The 24,125-nt window shown below is 39.8% G+C and overlaps 1 protein-coding gene across 26 annotated transcripts in view; it reads left to right on the top strand.

Moving 5' to 3' along the window:
• The window catches only part of ELAVL2 (ELAV like RNA binding protein 2), a 143,328-nt gene that overhangs the window by 90,157 nt on the left and 29,046 nt on the right, over positions 1-24,125 (top strand). For all 26 annotated transcript variants that reach the window (XR_006291045.1, XM_043547138.1, XM_007065435.4 and 23 more), the window contains one exon: positions 15,692-15,795. Coding sequence is in view for 25 of the 26 variants with exons in the window: in XM_043547138.1 (XP_043403073.1) it covers positions 15,692-15,795 (104 nt within the window). In the remaining variant the exon portion in view is untranslated. The remainder of the gene's footprint in view (positions 1-15,691; positions 15,796-24,125) is intronic.

Here is a 24,125-nt window from a genome sequence, read left to right as displayed (position 1 = left end):
GTGGGCTTGTTTTGCTGTCTTAATGCATTTGGGACAACCTCATTCTCTGCTCGTGTACCAAACCTCAGTCAGCGATCCCTTCTGCATTCTGACCTAGAAACGCAAGCCCATAACTAGTGGTATGAGAAGCCAGTGTTTTTAGAGGTACTGTTTTTATCCAGTAAAAAAAAACTTGACACTTTTTTGTCATTTTATTCCTGGTGTCATAAGAGGGGCATACACAAATGTTTTACTGTCTTAACAGGAAAGGTGAGACAAAACAGTTGTAGTCGGCTGCTAGTTTTGTTCTACCTTATATTGTCGGTCTTATGTAGAACCCTGAGTTATTTGTAAGACTCTTGTCTCCCTCTTTCCAACCCATCCGCCATATGCACTCCTTGTGATTCTTCTGGATGCTGTCTCGTTTGCAGTCTCCAGATAGACACTTAATTTCCTCCCTCCTCCTAAATTGTTCAAACGTGTGTCTATTGAGAGCTGCTTTCTTTCTGTGTCTATTGAGAGCTGCTATAGTTTGTTCTAAAAGGGAGAGTGAGACAACAGCCTTCTCTTGCAATTCTTCCTTCCCTCTTGTCTTTCATAGGGAAGAGGTGATCCGTACACAAAATGTCTTGAAGATTGTCCTGCCTAGCAACTTTTTAGTCTTTTTTTTTTTTTTTTTCTTGAAGTCCAGGAGTCAAAATGTTTGACAGGCTGTGCAATTATCTGTTGTCCAGTTGTTGATGGTGCCTAGCTACTAGGGCTCCAGAAACGCATGTGGTAGGTTGTAACCATGTATTACTTGGGCTGGAAAGAAAACTAGTTTGTTTGTTTGAACCAGAAATTGTTGTTTCTCTTCAAAAGCTCTGATCAGCTTCGTAAAACTGCAAGAGCTCAGCCCAAACATCCATCCTCATGGAAGCATGAACTGCAGTCTCTTTGGCTCTATTTTTTTACTTCCCAATAGAATATAGAGATGACCTCTTCACCTCCAAACCCTCCCACCCCAGCTTTAGTTTAGGTTTTCAGTACAGAGAGCTGAATTTCATGTTTCTCTGAGGATGAGAGAGGTTCCCATGTTGGGGCTACCAGGTATTACTAGAATACCGAATAGCAGCACTGGTCATCTTCGAGCCCTCCACTTAGGCTATAGCCAGATAGGCGCCCCTCACAGAGTCTCCGTATCCAAATAGCAGAATGGATCAAGGATCACGATAAAAGGACTAGCCTTTCTGAAGGATCTGTAGGCTTGCTTCAGTAAAAATAAAGCAGCTTCCAAGATGTGTTCACAGGAAGCTCCTAAAGTCAATGACTGGATGTTGCTATTTCAACCTTTTCACGCAATCTTAGTGTCCTGAATCTTGGTTATACTATGGGCCAAAGAAGTGAGATTCCTCATGCTCTATATTTGTTGGTAGGCTTTCGAAATCTATACCTGTTTCCTAATCAGCATGACTGACTGGATTGTGCAGCCTTGAATTGGAGACCTACTGAGATGACAGTTCTGGGAATATTTTAGTTTCTCTTTTCCCATCTTACGATTCTGGGCATTTTTTTCCTCCGTTCTTGTGGGGGAGTTGTCTAGAAACGAGAGGTCTGGGTCAGTAGGAAATTATTCCTTTCATAGCTAACATTGGTTTTTATTTAATCAGTTCAGACATCTCTCCCATACTCTTGATTCACTCAAGTGGTGGTGGAGTTTGGGCTTGGGAGAGGATTAAGAAAATGTTTATTTAAAACAAAGGGAAGGAAGCATTAAAAAACAGAAAAGAGAACTGGGGCGCTAGTGGGTATAATATGCGGCAGCAAAGACTTGGCAAAAGTAGACCTGTGAATTGGAATAACTTATTGGTGGCTACCTACTGAGAATGTGTGGCAGAATCCCCCAGTGGCCTATGACTGTTCCATCAGTACAGATAGGTTCCATACTTTTATACAGAAACAAGTGCCTAAATTGGTACTGTACCTGGACGCAAAGTTGTTGTAAAGGGTGTCTTAAGACAGTTTAACGCTTTCTGCATGCCATAGTGGTTTTAATCAAGTTCCTACTCTTCTAGATGTTGGTATGATCTTTTTATCCAAGGTTAAACTGCACAGCAGCATTTCAAACTATAAAAAGTTAATCACCACATCTCGTTATTCTCATACTTCACACCTCCCGCTGAAAGAGTGATCTGATGTATTGGATTTAGTTTGTGGCAACCTGGGGTGTAAATCTCCCCCACATTAGCCTGCCGCGCACAGAGAGTGCACAGTGGCAGGATCCACAAGGACAAACGAGCACACTTAGGAACGGTGAGCACACAGCAGCAGGGTCCACAGGGATGGTTAGTGCACATCAGGCTAATGAGGGGGAGATTTACACCCCAGCTTGGCACAAACTAAATGTTTGTGGATAAGTGCTTAGTCTTATGATGGCCAATATCCTGTATTACTATTTCTGGGCCTGCTGTGGGTAGAACACTTGAAGATGATAAAAGGTACATTTTAGATTTCCAGAGCTCTCCATGAAACACTACAACCCAAAAGGAAACCACCTATATAGAATCTTGTACTGTGATTGTGATTTCATAACTACTGTATTTCTTACACTGGAAACGGTTTCTTTAGTTTGTTTGGTTTTTGTTTGGTTTTTTTAAAGATACCAGATAAAATAAGGGAAGTTTCAGAGTATTATGTCCTGGAGAAAAGCCAGTTTGCATTTCTTCTAGCATTCCTCCATAGTACCAGTGCAAAATACATTGACTCTTTGGGGAAATACTAACTCTTCCAGAGTTCAGGGTTTAAGCAAAAGAAATACATTTTAAGTGTATTGTCAAATGGCCTCAATAACTTACGGGGACTGCATGGAAGAGGCTCCAGTCTAAAGATTGTCAACCTGCTTCTGGCAATACTGGCAGTTTCAAGGGATTCCAGCATTGTTCTCTCCCCTGTAAACCCCTCTTCTCCCACCCACTGCCGTACATGCCAAAAGTCCCTGCCATTTGGACAAATTAATCTCTTATCTGACACATTAGTCTGAGGAGTTCTCATTGCTAGTGTCTTGGGCAAAGAGATTCTATTGCAGCGTGTAACTAGTGATTATGGCTTGTCCTTCTGTGTAAGTATTAACTCTATAGCTTATTTTTTTAAAGGAGAAAAGTAATCGAAGATCAGATTTGCATAGGCTATTGCTGGTCTGTCAAGATAGTCATGCTGTCAGATTAAGCTCCAAGGTAATGCAGTTTTAATAGATGAGGTTTCTGTTTCAATAAAGTCTACCTAGGGTTGGTTAGCAGTAAGATTGGTTGCAATCTTATTGATCTGTATATTTTTCAGATGTTTACCCCTGAGACCTAATAATGTGGATTTTATTAGTAATAGCCCATGTCCGTAAAGGTGAGTACATCTGCAAGCAGAGATACTTGCTAGAAGTCTAATGAAATAGGATCTTACACAGCTAAAAGCTAACAAGTTTGCTATTGGTGTAGCTGTATTAAACAGCTGACAAACCTTGTTCTGTAGGCAAAAATTTAGTGCAAAGGGTTTCTGGTTTTGTGTCCATGTCCAGCTATGTTCAACCAAAACATCTTGGGTTTTTTTTGCAGTGCCTTAAATTTGTATTTATAAAAATGTTGCTAGTTATCCAATTACTATCTGGTTTTCCTTTTTTGTTAAACTTGTAAAATACAGAACAAGTCTTTAACAGATGGTTCTTCGTATCATGTGGGAATGTCTTAAGGATGAAAACATTGCTGGTGTACACATAACTCTTCCCATATTATTTATGAGGGGGGGAGAACCTGATTTAAATACACAATATGGGTCCTGGGCTCATTAAGTTCCAAATTAAATTAAAATCGGCCTGTCAGATGTCTTAAAATATCTCCAATTATAGAGACATTTAAACTTTCAGACTTAATGTTGGTCTCTGTTTAACCTCAGTCCTTGTATGCTGTCAACCACTACAGGACTTGATGATTTAATGTGGACTACTCTACATTTCTAATGTTCACCACTTTTGGATATTCTTAAACTACAGAGCTTTTGGGATGTAATATGAAAATTCATCTTGTGTTGTAATGATCTTGAAATCCTCTCCTATAATTACACTTGTCACAAGTTGCCTCTCTAAAGTTGTCATTTTATTTTCTCACAGGAGATGCACATTTTGCTCTGGATTTGGCTAGAAACCGTGTGGCTCTAATTTGAAATGTGTATATAAAAATGGCATAGCTTTATTCAGTGCATCTACTACTTTTGTGTATTCTGTGTACGTATCTGACTTAAATGTTTTTCACTCTTTGCACTGCATAGCTAACGCGGCTGAGTGAGCTAGATTTTATTCCTCCTCGTACATTAACAGAACTGTCTTAGGTGTCAGCAAGAACCTAATTTTAATTTGGCTGTGGGGTTATACAGCTTAACTTTGCTCATACCCCAAATAGTTATGCATCTAGTGGACAAAACTTGCTAACGTTAGTTACAGCACCATAACAAAAGCGGTGAGGGCTAGAACAAAATATCTGAGGTGAAAAGCAACATATGGGGCTAAAAATGAAGTTTAAGGGTCCGAACCCACTACTTGAGTGATTATAGTGGACTTCAGGATATGTTTGCTAGCTCCAACAACGGTATGAATTATTAGCAGCAGGTAGCTGAGCTTGTTAAAAGGTTTGTCAGGGTGGCAAATGACTCCCATTTTATTTTTCTGTGAAACTCTGTGGGCTTGTTGATGAGGGCTGAGTGAGATGACTGGGAAAGTATAGAAGGACTTAGTGTCTGTGTGGGAAAGCAAGGGGGTAGTATTTAAGGTTGGAGAGTAGTGGCTTAAGCGTGCATGCCACACTGCCAGTTTTTGATTTGGATATGTGCAGTCACATGTGCTTTCGCCAGACTTCCAAAGTGGAATGAACTGCTTTTGATGTGTTTCATTGTGTTCAAGGTCAATTAGGAACTAGACTAGGACAGAATAGTCTCCATCTTTGTTTACTTCAGTCCCAGTAAGGGATTAATCCACTCCAGAAACCTAAACTCTAGACTGCATGGGAGCCAGGACAGTGTTAACTTCAACATAGCTAAGATTAAGATAATAAGTTTCTGTGGTGCTGCATGAATAGTGCATATAAAGAAGACCAACTCCTTGCCAGGGAGCAGCAAAGTGCTTGAAACAATTCAAATGCCACACACTGTCCATCAGAACAGTTTCCACAGAAAACTTTTCACCTGTCCTAGGTGAAAACAGGAGCTAGCATCAGCATATGACCACTCAGCTCTCCATAGGCACCAGTGATATCTGCGTGAGGGCATTAAGTTTTATAAAATAAAATTTGAGTCAGGAAACAACTTGTGAAATCAGACTGTAAACACTGGAATTTCACACCCAACCTTTTAACTTTGCCCCTTTGCTCCACAAATACTATCTCACTTGAGCTGTGAGTCAGACTCTCCCTTCCAATGAAAATCCCTCTGACTGGTACACAAAACTGGAGTGTCCTTGGCTTGCATGGCAGATACCATCCATCTGTCCCACCTAAGGCTTCCCATTCACCCTCTGAATACTGGTCAGAGAGCACACCATTTCACACACAAGCCAGCAGTCAAGTTTTTTTCCCAAGTGCACCTTGAAGATACTGGCCACAATCTGCTAATACCTAGCACAAGACATGCCTGAGATCTCCTGACGGATGACTTAGATCAAAGGATGAGTGTAAGCAAGAGAATCTTACAGGCCAAAAAAACAACCCTATTACTATATGTCTGCCCTGCTTTTGTGTAAATGTCTTTCTTTTTACAATTAGTGGGGTCTTCCACCAATATGTGTACCATCAGCAAAGCTGAGGGGACAGTGTCAAGATCGGTGTTGAAGAATTTCAGATTTTGACCTTTATTTTAAAGGTTTCAACTCTGTATTGAGAGAAATGCAAAACTATATGTAGTAGCTTGCCTTCATATGCTCTTGGCTTGTCCTTCTCACAGTATTTTATCTGGAAAATAGCATCGGCTCCAAATCTCTTAGCTTTTCTTGACGTTTAGTAAAAGCAAAACTTTCAATGTAAAATAAACATTGCGTGATGGATGGCAAAAAGATGTATTAATATTCACTGGAGATCTTGATTGAAGGCAAATATTCTGGACTGGCTGGCATGTCTTCAAGGAGTAATGCTATTAGAAAAGACAACTTACAAAGCTAGAGGAAAAGCAGCAGAATTCTAACTGATTTGAGACTTGCTGCTTCTCTTTATAACTTAACTCCGGGTTTTCAGACCTAGACTTCCTGCTTTTTCATACTCTGTATTTTTAAAAAAAATCTTAGTTTTAGAAATATAACTAAAGAGCTACATGTTTAAAATATAACAACTCCCCAAATTGTTGCGTTTTTTATGCATGTTTTTTTAAAAGGCTTTTTAGGTTCAGTTCGTACTGATCTTGTTCTATAGTGATTATTTTTTAGTTTTGTTTCATTAGTTTGAATAGTCTCACATTTTTCAGTCTTCAGAATGTCTGTTTTTACAACTGAAACGGTCTAATCTTTTACTTCAAGTTAGGTTTTTAAATAGGTAATGAGTTTTGTCTGGTTATTAAGCAAGGTAGTTCTAGATGCATAGGCTTTTTGGAGTTGCTTCACTGTAAAAGGGGGTGGGTGTGTGTGGGTGGGTGTGTATGGTGGGTGATTATAGTGTGGGTGGGTGGGTGTGTGTTATATATTTTCAGAGTTAGAAGGGATTATTTTTGTTTTCCTGTGGGCACTACTGCTCTGCTGTTTTAGGTCACACATTTTTCTTCTCTCTTCCTCATGCCAGAACATAGACAGGCTTTTGTTCGCTTGCTTTATTGTTAGCTATCCACTTCTAGAAGCTGGACCTGTACAGTGTTTGAACGCAGTTAAAATGAATAAAACTTCTAAAAAAAAATCACTTCATTTTTAAGACTGTCCATGTCTTAAATCATTGTAATGGAATGACATTGTGGATCCTTTCTCTTCTAAGAGTTGATGACACAACGCCAAAAGAGGAACCTGCTTCTCGGACAGGCTTTAGCTGTTAATGAGATCATGAACTCCTTTCGGATAAATCAAATCCTGAAAGGAAAGTAGTAAATCACATCTACCATGCAACTAGTTTAAAATCATAAGCCATTAGTTTACTTTTGTGTAGCAAAAAGTTGCGCTTTTAAAATACCTAAATACTTTTTGAAAGGGGTTTAAAAGCTTGGTTAACTAAAACAGTTGGAATTTTTTTTAGCTTTTTTTGTTCTGTTTTTCAGGAAATAAGTGATGACCTTAAATTTTCAATTGTTTGGTTTATGTGTCTTATAGAAATGTTTAGAAATTCCAGATGAGACATAACATGAGCTAATTACTCAGTGTAGCTAAATGGTGATTCTTATTAATGAATTCCAAAATGTTGTGTTCAGTCCTTGTGTAGGAAATTCCTTTGTAGAACTCGACAGACATCCCCTCTCCAGAATGGATTTGACAAGAGACGTTTGCAGTAAGTGCACTGAAAGTGCAAGTCCCTGCACTTATCTTTTCTCTGCACTTAATCCCCTAACGAGCATCCCCTTCATGCATCATGCTTTGTCAAAGCAGTGGAAAACATTAGTTTATCCCAGACTTTTTCAGATGTCCCCACTTGGAGCTTTAATCATCCTTCTTTCAAACCTCTCCCTCAAGGTGCAATAAAGAGAAATAATACTTAAACACAGCCATCAAATTTATACCAACATACACTGCAGTTCGCACAAATGCTTGGGCCTATGCATTTGATCCAGATATAGGGGCCAGAGAGTTCATGGAGACATGATCTTTGCCTGGGTCGGAAATGACACTTTCTGACTGTAGGGAGTGAAATGCCTTGGAAGATCTGTAGGTAAATTTCTTCCAAGCAACTGCTAGTTCTTGGGTTGAAACATAGTCAGTAACAGAACTGTGTACACTAGCTCCCTGATCCAACATACACCTTCACCGTGCATTTATAAACTGAACTTTCCTGGGCTCATGTCTTTTTGGCAGAAGGGTACTCCATCCTGTGGTAATTGCATACCTCTTTAGTTAATCTTTCCTCAGTCATAGCCTAGTCTCTTTCCACTCATTGTTTGTAAATAGTATGTAAAAATAAGGGTGGTTTTAGACTCTGTTGCAGCTGACTGTTTCCCATGCGGTTAAGAGTCCAGCGGATGTGCCGATTAAGCACTTGTTAATTTTCTTTTTTTCAAGAAAGAAATGGCCACTGACCTGAAGCTCTTTGTATCACTCTGGGTCTTTGAAAACCAATAGTCCATATCCCTAAACTATCCTTTTCTTAGCTCTGTGTGTATGTGTGAAGCTATTTAGTGTGTACATTACATGGTAGCTATGTTAATAATCTTTGCTTTAGAACATCTCCTATGTCCATGATCAGCCACTGGTTGATGGTTCTAGTTGTCTCAAAAGACTACAAGGAAGGGATCCAACCCAGGCATAAGGTCTGTGGAGGTGTCTTAGAAGAAAAATTGATAAATAAGACTAACTTCTATATCAAGAAGTTCATTAGGGAGGTGAAGTAACGTACGTGTGTGTGTGTACACACATATATAACCACACAACCACTCATCTTTATCTGCTGTAGCAGCTTACAGGGAATTCTTAACTGTCCCATTGAAATGCTCTTGCTCTGAAGAAATTGGGTCAGATGTGTCCCAATATAGGTATGAGATCAGAGGCAAAAAATAGAAATTTACATCTGGGGAGTGTAAAACATGGCAGGAGACATTATGAAACAGATTCTATGGGAAGAAACCTGCCCATCTGTCTCTCAAGAGATGGTTGACATCAGTTTGCTGTGCAATATGGCTGGGGGTGGCGGGGAAGGCCTGTTCAGTATTAGTGGTTTACAAGTAGGATCTGTCTAGTCAGTTGCGTTGTGGCTTTGCTGACATAATGAGTTAAGTTCTGGGCACTGCATTTCTGGAAAACCTTAAATTGGAGGGAGTTTAGAGATGAGCAATAAAAATGACAGAGGTTATCTATCTACTGAGATTAACTTTCAAGAAGAGTTCAATAGCAAAATATGTATAGCATGTCCAAGTGATTTTGGCCTTGGCTTCAGTGCCATTTTCTTAATCTCCTATAATGTATTACTGCTTGTGGCAGCAACAGGTACTGGTTTAAATATGTGGTGATTAGAAACTCTTTACTTAGAACAGGTCTGCATGAATACAGTGGCTCTAAAAATGCCAAGGGCTGATCAGTGGGTGAATCAGTGCAGGTAAAGGTCTAAGAGAGGGCAGTACCTTGCAGATATTTTGAAGGGTGCAAACACTATTGAGTTTGAGTTTCTAAAATATAATTATAGGAGCCCATCCAGTGACTTAAACTTGCACATAAATAACCAAGGAAAAGGTGGCATTGAGCTTAGTTAAAAGGGGTTAATTGGGATTTAGTATGAATTGAGGGAAAACTTGAGGCTGAATATCAGAGGAAAAAACTTCAGGTAAGATATACTGGATAAGGGAATCAGTGCCCTGTTGATTTGCACACTTAGAACTTGACAGGCCAAAACTCTAGCAAGTGTATATAATAGGAGCAATCTTACAGTGGCAGATGGAGACTCTAGAAAACCAAATATTCACAATGTGAAGGTAGGTGCTGTCTGTCTGATATACTTGTTCTGTGCAGGCCAGTGTAAGTACATACCGGGGTTCAAGAGAAGATTTTCGAGGTTTTAGAAACATGCCATGAAGCCTCTTTTAGAGGCTAATGGATTTAGATGAATACCCTGAAAAGAATACTATCTTTACTTTTTTCTGTAAGCTATAAACACTTTGGGTAATGATATGGTAATAAATTGAAATGGTCTTTCCCCCTACCTCCATTTCACAGGGAGGTTTTCCTGAAGAAATAAATCATGGTCAAGTGAAGTGAGTTGGTTAGTAATTGCTTTCAAGTGCTCAGTAATTCAGCAGGCGTTCTCGGGACAAATTTTTTGGTGGCTTCTGCGTGTGGCCACCAACTCTTGCTGGTGGCCGCTCTCACACTTCTTCCTAAAATACTTAGTTAGCTTTAGGAAAAACAAATAAATAGGCACATATACACATCCAAATCATTGTAATTTTATTTATTGTTAGCTGGTAAGTCTGTTGTGAAAAGTGATATTAACAAGCATACAAGTATCGCTTTTCACAGCAGATTTACTTAGTCCTGTCAAGCCTGGGGACAAATTAAGCCCTGGATTGTGGCTGAGCGTCCTATAAATATGCAGTAGAGTGTAATGGTACATTTTATTTTCTGTTACCATCCTGCTGATTTATTTAGCTGGGGCAGAACTAGACATATAAAATCTGGATGTTGCTAAACAATGAGTAAATATATCTTACGACTTTTTACACCACTTCCTCACTTTCATTAAAAAAAAAAAAATATTCCATGTACCTGAACCCAGATCCTCCTCCCCCCCCGCCCAAAAAAAAAAGAAAAACAAAAAAACAAAAACTAACCCTGGCTGGGCCTAGCATTTTGAATTTGACCATTTATTAGTTTCAATAAAATAACTAAAAGATGCATAGCCTCTACAAGAGCAATATAGCCGTCACCCCCAGCAGGGAAAGCAGTTCTTGCCAAAAGCAGCCAAAGAATCATTTAACATTTAAGTTTGTAGAGGTCTTCCCTAGAATCCCATTACTTCTATTGAAAAACTTCTAAGTTCTGTCCCTAGAAAAAAGGAAAAAGCTTTCTGTTGTCTGTTCACAATGATTTATTCTACCTTCACCTATATTGCTTTTAGTTTAAATGGGAGAATTTTAAGAATGGAAAACCTGCATCCTTGTGTCACCTGTGCCATTGACTGCTAAACTTCTCTGTGGATGGCATCCCACTGGGAAACCTCTCTGTTTTCCCACATAGGTTAGTAGAGGGCTTGTGAGTCTCCTGTAGCCATGTCTGCAGTACTTAAATAGGTGTCCTTTATAATCAGCATTTATGAGACAACTTTGCCATGATAAAGCTGGTTCATTTGGGGATTTCTCTTTATAACTACAGAATTGGTACTTGCATGATTTTAAAAGGAGAAAAACCCTTCACATTACACACTCAAGGTGGAATAGTGGATCTCTTGCAAATGCACATCAGTGCATATAAGTTATGCGTCTGTTGATCACAGATGGAAGTTACATAATGGAAATGTCGCAGTGCAATTTGAAATTCCGTGGGCACTAAGTCTCTAGTGGCTTCCTGTGCAGTCCGTATTTAAGATGATGAAGCACTTCCTTAGGTCAGTGGTCCTACTGAAAGCAATGAGACTCCTTGTCACTTGGCATGAGTAAGTGCTTACCAAAACACAGGGGGTGCTGTTGGTCCCTATATGATTAGGTTTTTAAATGGCAAAATGAATCTCCTGGATGTTTGCCACTTATATCTGATGTTCCGTTTTATTTATGTGACAGCTATTATATGCTTAAATGTGCACCTACAATTGAAAATAAAAAAATCCCAAATGAATAGGCTTTTCTTAAGTCTTTTTAAATATGCAAGTCACCTAGAGTGCATGAAAAGTCCCATACCGACAGGCAGTAAACTGAATAAGTATGACATTGGCACAATGAACAGGTCTCCTGCAGACTGCTTCTCCCAGCTGCCTGAACCCTCATGCAGAGGGACCACTTTAGCAGGAGAGTATCTTTGTCTTTGCCTCACTTCTATAAGGATGCAGATTTGTGACACTATTTTTTTTAATTTTGAAGATTAAACACTCAAAATGCAAAGGGAGCAAATCAGTAGGAGGTTGGCTTAAGAAGCACCTAGTTCTGGCTATCTGCTTTTCTCCATCCCTAAAAGGGAATGTCAGTTGGGTATCAGCAGCTGCAGAGGGAAAGACGCATCCTACTGTGCAAAAGTGGCACCAATCTGAGTAAATCCAGCCAGCTGTCTGTGATCCTGCTATGCTTTAGTCAGCAATATACACGATAGGTCGCACACAGGGCTGTACTGCTCTTTCTCCGCATGTGAATGGTGCGCGTTGGGCGAGATAGGACTTCCTGATTTTGGTAGCCTGTATAGGTTTATCACAGAATTGTGGACTGTTGTCCACAATTGGATGGAGTCTCTCAAGGGAGAGGGAGTCTAAATGCTAAATATTCTTCCTTGGAAATGGCTACTGTATGAACTTTGTGTGGTGATTCTTTTTAGTTATCAGGTGGGTTTTGGACTGAATTGGTTGTTATGGACAGCAGTCGTCTTGATATTAGGTCAGTTTTTGTCTGTTTCACCTACTTGTTAGGATCAGCTGCAGTTCTTCATAGCAAAGCTACCTTGAGAGTAACACTGTCTGAATTGGACAAGCATAGTTGATGTGAAGGACTTTGGTGTGATGCATATTGAACTTGAATGTATTACCTTTTATTTCGTAATGCAATTATTGCACACGTTCACACTGGCAAGCTACTGACTTATACATGCACAAACTGGAAAGAGTGATTCATTTTTACATAGTAATAATCAACAGATCTGTTTTCTGCATGGCTTGTCTATAAGATCTCAAGTTTGTGGGGGTGGCAATTAATCTGTAAGCTGAAAATTTTTATATGGAAGGTAAGAACCTCCCAATACTATTTTCAGTCACTTTTCTGAGTAGAATTGCATTAGCTGGACCACAGCTTCTCACCATCCTTTCTAATCTTTCCCCACCATAGCTTTTGAAGTTCATTTAGTGACCAGTCCTCTGTATCATAACCTACTCTATTACCTGTTCACATGCCTCTCCCAATAGTCTAAGCCACTCCGTGGCTAGGCAGATGGAGAAATGAGACTTAGTTTATGTATAATGTGTCCGCCTTACTGGTATCTCCTCCGACATTTGTCTGTTTCACCTACTTGTTTCTATAAAATCCTCTCTGGGTCAGGGATGGCCTTTCTTGCTACTTGTTTCAACAGTGTCTAGCTCAGCGACATTCCTTTCTCCTCTAGGTGCTACAGTAATACAAATAGGTAGGGCCCTACCAAATTCACGGCCATGAAAAATACATCACGGACCGTGAAATCTGGCTATTGTTGGAGGCGAGGGGTCGTGGTATTGTCACCCTTACTACCTTGCTGCTTTCAGAGTTGGATGGCTGGAGAGAGAGGGCCCAGCTCTAAAGGCAGTGTCATGGCAGAAGTGAGGGTGGCATGGAATGGGGGGTCATTACTTTTGGGGGGACAGAGCTGGTCTTATGGGTGGGTGCCATGGGTGATGGCCCAGAGCACCATGGTCAATCCCCCCCCCCTACACACAGCGCCACCCCAAAGCCTGTTAAACCCTAAGCGCTGGACTCGGAGGCGGGGAGGGACAGGGCTGGGGGCACCCCAGCCGGGGGCTCCTACTGTGCACCGGGATCGAGCTGCTAGTCTTGGCTGGGCTGGGGAGGGATGGGACTATCCTTTCCCCCCAACACAGGCTGTGCCCTGGGCCCAGTCAGATCCACCTCTGGGAACCTCTCCCGGTTGCAGGAAGCTCTGCAATTCCTGGCTGGGAGCCCGGGTCCGAAGGGAGGGCCACAGCCAGCAGTCGTGCAGAAGCCAGGGTAGCATGATACGGTACTACCATCCTGACTTCTGCACTGCGGCTGGCGGCGGTGCTGCCTTCAGGGGTGGGTACCTGGCTAGCAGCTGCCGCTCTCCGGCCACCCAGCTCTAAAGGCAGTGCCACGGCCAGCTGCAGTGCAGAAGTAATAGCAACAATAGGCGACTCCCTTTTGGGTTGGGACCCCTGCAGTTATGGCGTGAAATTTCAGATTTTTAAAATCCTGTGATTGTGAAACTTTGCAGAATGGACTGTGAATTTGATAAGGCCCTCCAAATAGGAATATCGGTTTCATATACACACTTTCACAAACAGTGCTTGTGGTGGGAGGGAGGAAGGACCCTCTTACAGCTTTTTCCACTCATTTCAGTACAGAAGAAATTCAACTTTTCAACCCTCCTTCCACCCCCTGATTAAAATCCACATATAATATACAAGAAATCTCACATTTAGCTTTGGCATTTGCTCAGAGGCCATAACAAAATAATGCTTTTGAAGATGGCTGTGCGCATGTATAAACAAATCACTGCATGCTGTCAGTAGCTGGATTTTTTTTTTTAATTTTTGTTGTTGTTGAGGCTGATTAACACTTTGGTAAGAAATTAGTGTTCAGGAATACCTTTTGTATTGATACAGACAATGCTCTTCAGCTGTTAGGCCTATGTGTTTAGTAGCCTATTGAAATGCTGAGTGTGCTGTATTCAGAGATACTCTGGCTGTCAAAAAGAGTGGCTTTCTAAAGGTTGGTAGGATGCTAACTGGATGGACCATTGTTAAACTGTACTATGAAGGATGAGAATTTTCTTAGAAAAGTCACTAAAAATTGTGTGGGTATTCTTTAGTTGTCCCATTGAAATGATTAGGATTTTTGCTGCTCTTTGGTCAATGCTGTATACAGACACATGTACGCTAATATGATATAGGTCTCTAAGCGTGTTCATATTGCTATAAAGTGAAATCTCAGAATATTTTAAAGAGGAATGCTATCTTCGTATTTTTGGCTAATACTCTGTCAGTGGGACTTCTGGGTACCTAGCATCTTTTGACAGCACCATCACCTATGTGTCTACATGTAAATCCAGGTGCCTAATTTTAGGGATCCAAAGGTCAAAATTTTTACCTGGATGTCTAACCCTCATTTCCCTAGCTCTAAAATGAAACAGCTACCTTACAGCTTTGTTGAAAATTAGTGTTGGTAAAGCACTTTGAAGATTAAAAATAATATGCTTATTTGTTACATTTTTATTAAACATAAGCTAGCTAAGGTTTTCTTGTTCATAGTTACTTATCTGCATGCATATAGATAAAATTCTCATTAAAAAGGCTACAGTCCTGGCAACTAACTTTCATGGTGGTATACTGTAGGATTTGAAGCTTCAAAAAGTTGGTCTGTAATTCCTCCTTTACAGCTACATAATGAGATACAATCCAATTGTTAGAACTGGGCTGTTGAGTGTTTCAAACCTTCTTGAAAATTCAGGAAAAGCCCATCTTTCCCATGTGTAATAGTCCATTGTAGATGCCAAAAAACCCCAGTTGTCACATTTATGAAGATACCCTTAGCTGATGCTCAATTATATGCAGTAGAGTAGCTTGAACATAGGTTAAAATGAGTCTTGAAGCGGCGCAATACCAGTTTAAAGACCTACAGCTCATACACTAAGTAAATATCTGAAGGTTAGCTTATAAAAAGGTTGCTTTCATAACTTTGTAAGTTATTGGTTTTTGTTCAGAATTTGGGATTTTCTAATTAATCCATTTGAAACATTTAAGCTTTTAAATGCTATAAAAGAATTTCATCACTGTTCCATAATTGAGCGTAGGAGAAAGTTGGTGATATGTCAAAATTCACAGTATTAATTTGTCTTTTAACCTTCTAGCAGCTCCTACATTTCCTCCTGCCTCTCAGTCTGATCATATTACTCCTAAGAATGTTTCAAATTCTTAATTAAACTGAGTATTGTGATTTCAGCACTAAACTTAAGACAGTCGATAGGAAGGTAGGAGAGCCAGTTACAAACATTAATGCTCTCTGAGAGAACTGATAGGAGCAGTAAGCTATTGAATAATCAGTATGTCAGGCAGCCCTTTCTATTGGTGTAGGTCTTAAATACCTTAGTTCATTTATTGTAGTACTGCAGAACTAACTGTTTTCTTTTTTTTTCTTTTCTCGTCTCTTCTCTTTTTCTCTCTTAAATCAGGACAGAGCTTGGGTTATGGCTTTGTGAACTACATTGACCCCAAGGATGCTGAAAAGGCTATCAACACGCTGAACGGATTGAGACTTCAAACCAAAACAATAAAAGTATGTAGTGCTAATTATAGCGTGAGGAAAATTGTAGATTGAAGTCTTGCAACACTAATCACCACATTGTTCTTAGCCTAAGCTACAGGTGGAAAGGTTTCTGATATGGGCAACACAACTAGTGGGGTTTATGCTCATAAACTACTGCCTTTAGTAACCAGGCATTAATATGAACAGAAGTTACTTAGACTGTGTGCCAAATTGTTTCCATATCAGATGTATGTCTGTTTACATTTTACCCAAGAAATGGATCCTCATAATTGCATGTTTTTGAGGTTTCCCTCATTAGAATATATGCCATACTGTATTTCTGAAAGGTTTTGTTGTTTGGAGAAATTATACCACCTCCATGTTTTTTCCTCTGTGCATTATGTATATTGCTTATGAAGACTTTTTTCAGTGGTGTGTCCCTGGGAAAACCCTGTTTAAAATAGAATGTGCTGAAATGAATAAGGCCAGAGGAGTATGAAAAACCCTAGCACTGCAGTTAGACACCTGCAGCTGGCCTGTGCCACCTGACTCTGGCCTGAGCCTCAATGTTTACACTGCAGCTAAACATCCCCTTAGCCTGGGCCCCATTAGCCCAAATCAGCTGTCATGGGCCAGCCACGGGTTTTAACTACAATGTAGACATACCCTAAGAGTCCAACAACTCATAGCCAGCCTCTGTTTGTATTTTGGATTCAGTTTTTGCCCCAGATTGGATTCAGTTTTTGCCCCAAGCCACAATACAATTTTACAGTTTTGTAAAGAACAGAAGTAATCTTGAGGAGCAATCTTCCCCTCCCCTGAGTGTTATCCCTAAACCAGTTTATGGTGACACGTGTGTGCCTTCAGAGCTTAGGGGCAAGAACGGAGGAGAATGAAGCTAGCTGTCCTTTTATTCTTAAAGTTCAAGGGATCCTCTTGAAAACTTTATTTTCATAGGTTTCAGAGTAGCAGCCGTGTTAGTCTGTATTCGCAAAAAGAAAAGGAGTACTAGTGGCACTTTAGAGATTAATCAGTTTATTTGAACATAAGCTTTTGTGAGGTGAGCTGTAGCTCACGAAAGCTTATGCTCAAATAAATTGATTAGTCTCTAAGGTGCCACTAGTACTCCTTTTCTTTTTATTTTCATAGACTCCTACAAATGTAGGCCTGGAAGGACCTCAGTAGGTTTAGTCCAGTTCCCTGCACTGAGGCAGGACTAAGTATTACCTACATTTATCCTTGACAGGTGTTTTTTCTAACTAGTTCTTAAAAACCTCCAATCACTGAGATTACACAGACTCCTTATGTGACTTGTTCCAGTGCTTAACTACCCTTAGGTTAGACATTAGGAAAAACTTCCCAATTCTAAGTTTCTCTTGATGCAATATGACCCCATTTTTTCTTGTCCTCTCCTCAGTGGATAAGGAGAACAATTTATCATCCTTCTCTTCATAATAGCCTTTTATGTACTTGAAGACTGTTATCAGGTCCTCCTTTCTCTTCTCTTCTCCATACTAAACAAACCTAGGTTTTTTTCAGTCTTTCCTCATAGGTCATATTTTCTAGGCCTTTAAGCTTCCTTCCTAACTTGCTCAGTCTCTCTAAAATTTATTTCAGTCAGAAGGATACTAACATCCTAGAGTCTTCTGAGTAGTTTGGGCTTTAGAAGCCAAGGAATACAGGTTAAACAGGATAAGTTGTCAGGAAGTGTTTCATCTCTCAAGGATACTTTGTGTCAGTAAAATATTGTTCATCCTTGTACTGCCTGACTATCTTCTATTCTTTGTATAGTGTCTAAAGGCAACTGTCATCCTGCTCACTATCATTCAGGTTAGAGACAATGGTGCTTTAGTTAATGACTTCAGAGCTCAGCTACCAAATGTAGTCTGTTCTGCCCTTTTGACTGAGGTCAGACTTGCTCCTTTGGACATGCAGTTTGCTTGTGAAAGGGCTTAAACGTAAAAGTGAATCTGGGACATTTAAAAAGGGGTTTGAGGCAAAGCTATTGTTCCTGTGAAAAAGGCAGGGCATGTTTTCTCTAACCTGCAATATTTATTAAAATGAATAGTGATCCACAAATGTTATTGAATGCTGCTGTTCTATATCCTGTTACACACATGTATTTGTATCTGAGGAATGCTTAGCATGAAAGACACAGCTTTGTGCCTTTGGCAGAGGTTTTGACTCTTGAAAGGATTTTTCTTGAACTGATCAAAAAGAGACAGGTAGGGGTAGGAAGGGTAGGAAGGAAGGAATCCCAAGGAATTCGCTAATTGTTTAAAGATATTTTCCTTTTTATTTGATAATCTGGATTGTGTCCCTGAAGTAAAGGAACTTTTTTGTGGTCTGACAATTTTGTGGACTCTTTAAATGTGCATTTTTTGTGTTTGTGGCACACCTCTTGTCCCAGTAAAACAGTTCTGCATAAAATGCTGTTTTCTTATTACTGCCTCGCTGGGTTGCCAGTCAGAAAGGTGACACATGGGGTGACTCAAGCCAGACATCCAAAATCAAAATGATCCCCCAAGGTTGTTGACAGTAAGTTACTTCAGTATGTATGTATATTAGGGCTGTCAATCACAGTTAACACCTGTGACTGAAAACAAAATTAACGCGTTAATTTTAACACATTAATGTCATGAAGCCCCAGCCTATATTTGAAAATATAGGAAATATCCAAAAAATCTTTAAATAAATGGTATTCTATTATTTAACAGTGTGATTAAAATTGCCATTAATTTTTGTAATCGCTTGACAGCCCTAATGTATATGGAATCCTCGTTCACCTTGCATATAGTCATTGGGCAAACAAGTGAAGAGCAATGGAAAAGGAGATGTTACCAGGATGGAAAGAGCAAAAACACAGTAAATGGAACACTGGTGTCTCATTCCCCACCCTCATGCACACAATACAGCCTATCTGTTAGTTAAACAAATGGTAGCATTGAGTTAAAAACTGTAAAAGTAGCCAACAACTGGATACTGAAGCTGAGAAACAAAAACATTTAGGCTTTATCATTAAGCTTGATCTTCTTTGAAATTTGTAAGGAGCATGTCTAGGCGTTTCTATAAACACATTCCAACTCAGGTAGGCCAAAATATAGAGACCTTCTGTTGCACTCGTATGAATTTTTCATTTTCTCCTTAGTTGTGCAAACTGAGTGCTGCTCATGTCTTCTACATTAAAGGCTGAATTCTGTTGTTCTTGACTTCAGTGGGAGGTTCACATAACGGGGAGGAGGGGCAGCATTTGGTCCCAAGAAAGGAGTTTTGTACGTTTCCCTTCATAAGGATCTGTTGAAAGTCCTGCATCCCAGGTTGGCTGAGATGCTGATTTGCAAGGTTTGAGCTGTCCTCGGAGACAGCAAAGTTCTGTGATAGACCTATGTTTGGTCTTAGAGGGGAAGCATCTTTTCTTCCCTGACCTGCTCTTTGGAGTTCAGAGAGAGGTTTTAGTGACTTGCTACAGGGTTTCCTGTATGAGTCGTCATGGAAACTGATTTTTTTCCATATCGCTCCTAAAACTAAGGATATTTAATGTTTGGGGATTGATCAAGACTTGCCTGCATTGGACACTTGCTTAACTCTCTCTTTGAAAATGGCAGAGCTTCTTCATGGTGGTAGGTATCCCATAATATTTTTGTCAGGGACCTGATGTTGTATGAGGTTCACAGCTGAGAATAGACAACCTAAGATACGCTGCTTATGTCTTGATTTCTGAGTCACTAGATCAGTCCTGAACTAGTGACTCAGGCAAGCCCAGGCTCCATATCTACTGTATATACGGATATGGACTTAATCTTAAAGGCTTGTGTTGATACAGAATTCACATGTGGGTGAGGTTTGTCATCTTAAACCAGTTCTCTCTAAGCAGTGGCCAGCTAGGACCATAGCAGTCCTGTAAAGTTATACCAGAGTTATTTGTGACAGATCAAGACTTCATTCCATCCCTGTAAGTATCTGGTACTCTTACTACGAACTCTTTTGAGCTGGCTAAAATTAGCAAGCCCAGACAAATGGGTCCTTAGAGCTATCGCTGGTTTCCCACATCAGCTAGAAAATAGCTCTTTGTTTTTACACACCACCTTCAAAGGGAAAGGATGGGGCTATCCCTCATTGTTTGACTCCCATAAATAAGGCTGCGATTAGAGCTGGGCACAGTATTGTGACACGACGGGCCTGTTTGAATTTGCAGAACAGATGGGAAATGGCAGCTTTTTTGCTGAATATTTAATACTTGCAAAAGCCTTTTTTTAATTTTTTTTGTTTGCTTTTTTTTGGCCTGAAATTGTCTACCTTGCAGTAGGTAAAACTGAAAAGCAGGTTTGGTGAAATGATAAAAACTTGTCAACTTTCACCACAAAGTGAAAGTAGTCCATTTCAGAGATGAGTGTACCTACCACATGGCTCTATGGATTGAGTACGGGATTGGGTATCTGTAACTTGTGGTTTCCATTCCCACCTCTAGCACTAGCCGCCGTTAATACTGTAATCTTTAGGAGAGTCTACCACCACTGTTTTCTTGAAACAGAAGATATGCTTGAAAATGTGCTCATACTGTAACATGTGCAAAATCAGGTTGCCACTTTTACAAATGCAATTAAGTGGCCAACATTTAAAAAAAATTGTAGGAATGATTTTATTAAAATACTTGCAAAATATTTTGCATCGTTTTTTTTTCATTCATCTAATGTTTTCAGACCCAGTCTGGTAATCACAGCAGCTTATAAACTTGTGTTATGCTGCCCTGATTGTTTTAATTATTCATTTGACCTTTGGCAATAGGAAAAATCCACGTTTGTACTCTAGTAACATTTAGAGGCCCCAATCCAGGATCAGAGACCCACTCTGCTAGTGATCTTTTGTGATCTTGAGTCATTTTTCTTTTTTGGAAGACACTGCTGTTGGAACCCTTTCAGTGCTGAGTGAGTTATTGCATTGGAATAGAAAATGAGCTATCTGACAATCTTTAACTTTTATGATTGAGCTGATCAGTATAGTCCCTCCTCTCTTTCTCACCCCTTCACCTGGTCCCACTTGCTTATGTATTCACTCTTTGGTTGGGAAGGATTACTCCTTCCAGGGATGTAAGCTGATGAATTTTGAAAAGATGCCAGTAGAATATATTAATGGAACAAAAACTGATGGACTTGTCCAGGTGCGAAATAAAGATTGGGAAAGCCAGTTATGTCTTGGATTGATTTGGTCTGCAGGAACAGAATTTCCATTTAAGAAAAAATATCAAGTAACATTGGAATAAGAACAGGCATCTCCAGTGGCTTCTTCTACTGAGGGTTTGTTAGATCCAAGGTAGAAGCTGAAGAACAGTTCATCTTCATGTTTACCGAGAAGAGCATACCAAGTTGCAAAACCCCTGAGGTAAACTATATCTAGGTTGAAAAAGTCTGAGGAGAGGCCCTGTCTGTGAAGCAGGGGCAGACAACGTAATTCTTTCACCCTAGTGAATTGTGTCAGAGCTGTGTTTCCGGCCTAGAGCAGGCAGCTTTCCACCCTGATGCCAAAAATGAAACTTGCTGTACTTTAAGGTGTCATGGATTGGAAAGGGGAGAGAGCACTTCTGCCCATGTAACTGCTAATCTGATTGAACCTGGTCATGGCTTGGAAGTGGTGAACCCCTTGGATGTGGGGATGCGCAAAATTGACCCCTGGATGATGCCCTTGCAGGGGGGAACTCTGTCCCACAGAAATACTACTGGGACCAGTAGTTTGGTTTTTTCCATCAGGCCAATTCAGGTTGAATTGGGGCTAAAATGCAAGATACCATCAAAAGGTTAACCATTTGGGGTGAGATGGATTGAATGTCAGAGTTCACTTAAATGCAAGACTAGTCATGGGATTTTCTGAGATCACCATTGTCATTGAGACATGTATTTTCTTAATCCTAGATGAGTAGCAAGTAGAACCACTTGAAGCGCTTCTTTATGTACAGCATTTGTTAGCAAATACAGCTTCCAGACCTCTGCCCTTCCAGACCTTTGCAAGTTAGCAATTGATTTCTACCTGGGCAAAGGCTGGTTAAACATTTCTTCTCACATGATTCTTAAAAGAAACATTTTTTGATTGACTATTAAAGTGTTTACAAGAGTAATTATCACCTGTCAGGGGAATATAGATTTAAGAAATATTTAATCAAAAGTATTAAATCTGTAGGTTTTCTTCCCACTCTTCCATAGCTCTTGCATATATTTAAAAAAAAAAAAAACCCTCAGGCTTAAAATGGAGTGTCATTCATGCAGAAGTTGGAAGAAAGTTAACTTTCCAAATTTTTTGGCCACGCTTGTGTTGTGAAGATTTCCTTTGGTATTATCCCTTACTAACTGTCCAATGAAAGATAATGTAATGCAACATTGAAACTGTAAAATGGGCCAACCATTGTAGAATACTTTCTCATCTGAGTGCCAAGGAATAACAACATGTGCTATAGTAAAGGGAGACTTGAGATGAGGAACATACTACAGGTATGCACACCGTTTGAAATAGTTTACTATGTAACATAATGGTGTGCACCTCATTTCATTCAGTAGCAATACTTGGTTAGTTGTGAACCATTATCCTGTTTTGCAACAGTAATGATCTTAAAGTAACTGTTGTACCGTAATTTATTGCTTGCCCAAGAACGTCCCCTGCTTATGACAATGTTTTAAACACAGTTGATATGCATTTTATATAATACAATGAAGAATGTGACTAGTATACAGACCCACTAACTTCTCTTTGGCAGACTTCTTCTAGTGCTGAATGTATGTAGCAATGAGGGGTATTTTCCAGTTGCATTGCTCTTCGCGGGTCTGACCTGTTCATCTTTGTGGAAGTATATTAACAGGAAGGAATCTTTGGTAGATAAGCTTTTAATAGTGATCTTTTCCATTAACCACCATCTCAAGAGAACTGGGAGATATGTATTTATTGTGTAAAAACTCCTTTAGGACACTGGAGGCAAATGAACTGTGAAGGTGAGGAAGAGACACACTCCTCACTTCTGTATTTTGCTCTTCCAGTATTAAAGAACATTGATCTAGCAAGTGGCAAAAGGGGATCCTATTTGGAGCTTTAATTAAAGCAAGTACATTTTATTGATGCTATCAATCAGCAGAGATTGAGGGAAAGGGCCTGGTGTCAGACCATTTAGTGGTCTTGACAGGGTAATTAAATACCTCAGGACTGTAGTCTCAAGATAAAGTGAAGTGCTTCTGCAGATCTGAAGCAGTAGAACAATTTATCTTGGAACAAAGGTAAAGGTGTTTTTCCTTTAAATTTCTGCAGGAGTTATATAAATGGTAATTATAGAGTCTTTTTGCTATGCTATAGTTAAAGCTTTGACAGCATTTCCATTTTAAACCCCTCCTCTTTTTTCCATCCCCAGGTAAAATTTGCTCTAAGCTGACACTTAACACACAAGGTCTTCAAGAGTGACATTTTTATTTAACCATCTTAAATTGGGCATTTTTCATATTGTATTATAGTATTTTGAAGGGAAGGCTTGGCTTTGAATGCATATCTTGTCATTTTCTGTAAACTGTTGCTTTTTTCTAAAGCAATGTGATTATTCCACAATGTCTAATCACTTGGAGCAAAATAAAACAGCTTGTCAGACTGAATTTTAAAAATTTGCAACAACTCTTCTTAGGAAGTTCCACAGCTCGTACTATAAAGGTCCTTGTATATGCGATATACACAATTTAACAGCCTTTGTTTCTCAGTCTATATCCTCCCAGGTAGAATTCCCTTTGGAGGCAGTCAGTGCAGCTGCTTAACAGCCTATGGGGATTACTGAGGGGTACGTTTCTCCTTGTCTAAGAAGCTCTCTCCACCTCAGCAGAACTGTTAGTCCTTTCTGGCTAGGAGACCAAGATGATAGAATGAGTAACCAGTCCGTCATGGTGAAGTGGACTAGGACCATTAATTTAAAAAAATCTCTGTACATGCTGGATGTGGCACAGCAGTCTTATACCAACTTAAAGCAAAAACCTCACTACTATAGTGTCGATAACACCAACCCCTCTTCCTTTCTCCTACCCCCTAAAAACAAATCTTTAAGTTGGATATGGGTTTCTGCAAAGCCAAAAAGCTAGGATAAGAGGACTTGGCTAGATGAGTTTAAACTCCATTATTTGTGTTTTCTGTGTAAGAGATGGTGCTTCAACTTTTTTATCATAGTAAAATATGGATGCGCTGCTTGAAATGTAAAGCCCTTGAAAGAGTGAAGTTGATTGACCTTTAATGGACTCCTGGCTGCCCAAGTTTTTGGGTGTTAGTTAAATATTGAGTTTGGGTATCGCTTATCAACCCAATAAGGGTTTTTATTGCATGCTTTTCATAGGTTGTAAAAATGTTCCTGA

Source organism: Chelonia mydas, chromosome 5 (genome assembly GCF_015237465.2).
Source record: "Chelonia mydas isolate rCheMyd1 chromosome 5, rCheMyd1.pri.v2, whole genome shotgun sequence".
NCBI classification, from domain to species: Eukaryota; Metazoa; Chordata; order Testudines; family Cheloniidae; genus Chelonia; species Chelonia mydas.
Note: the sequence above shows the minus strand (reverse complement) of the source record. Positions and strands in the feature narration are given on the sequence as shown.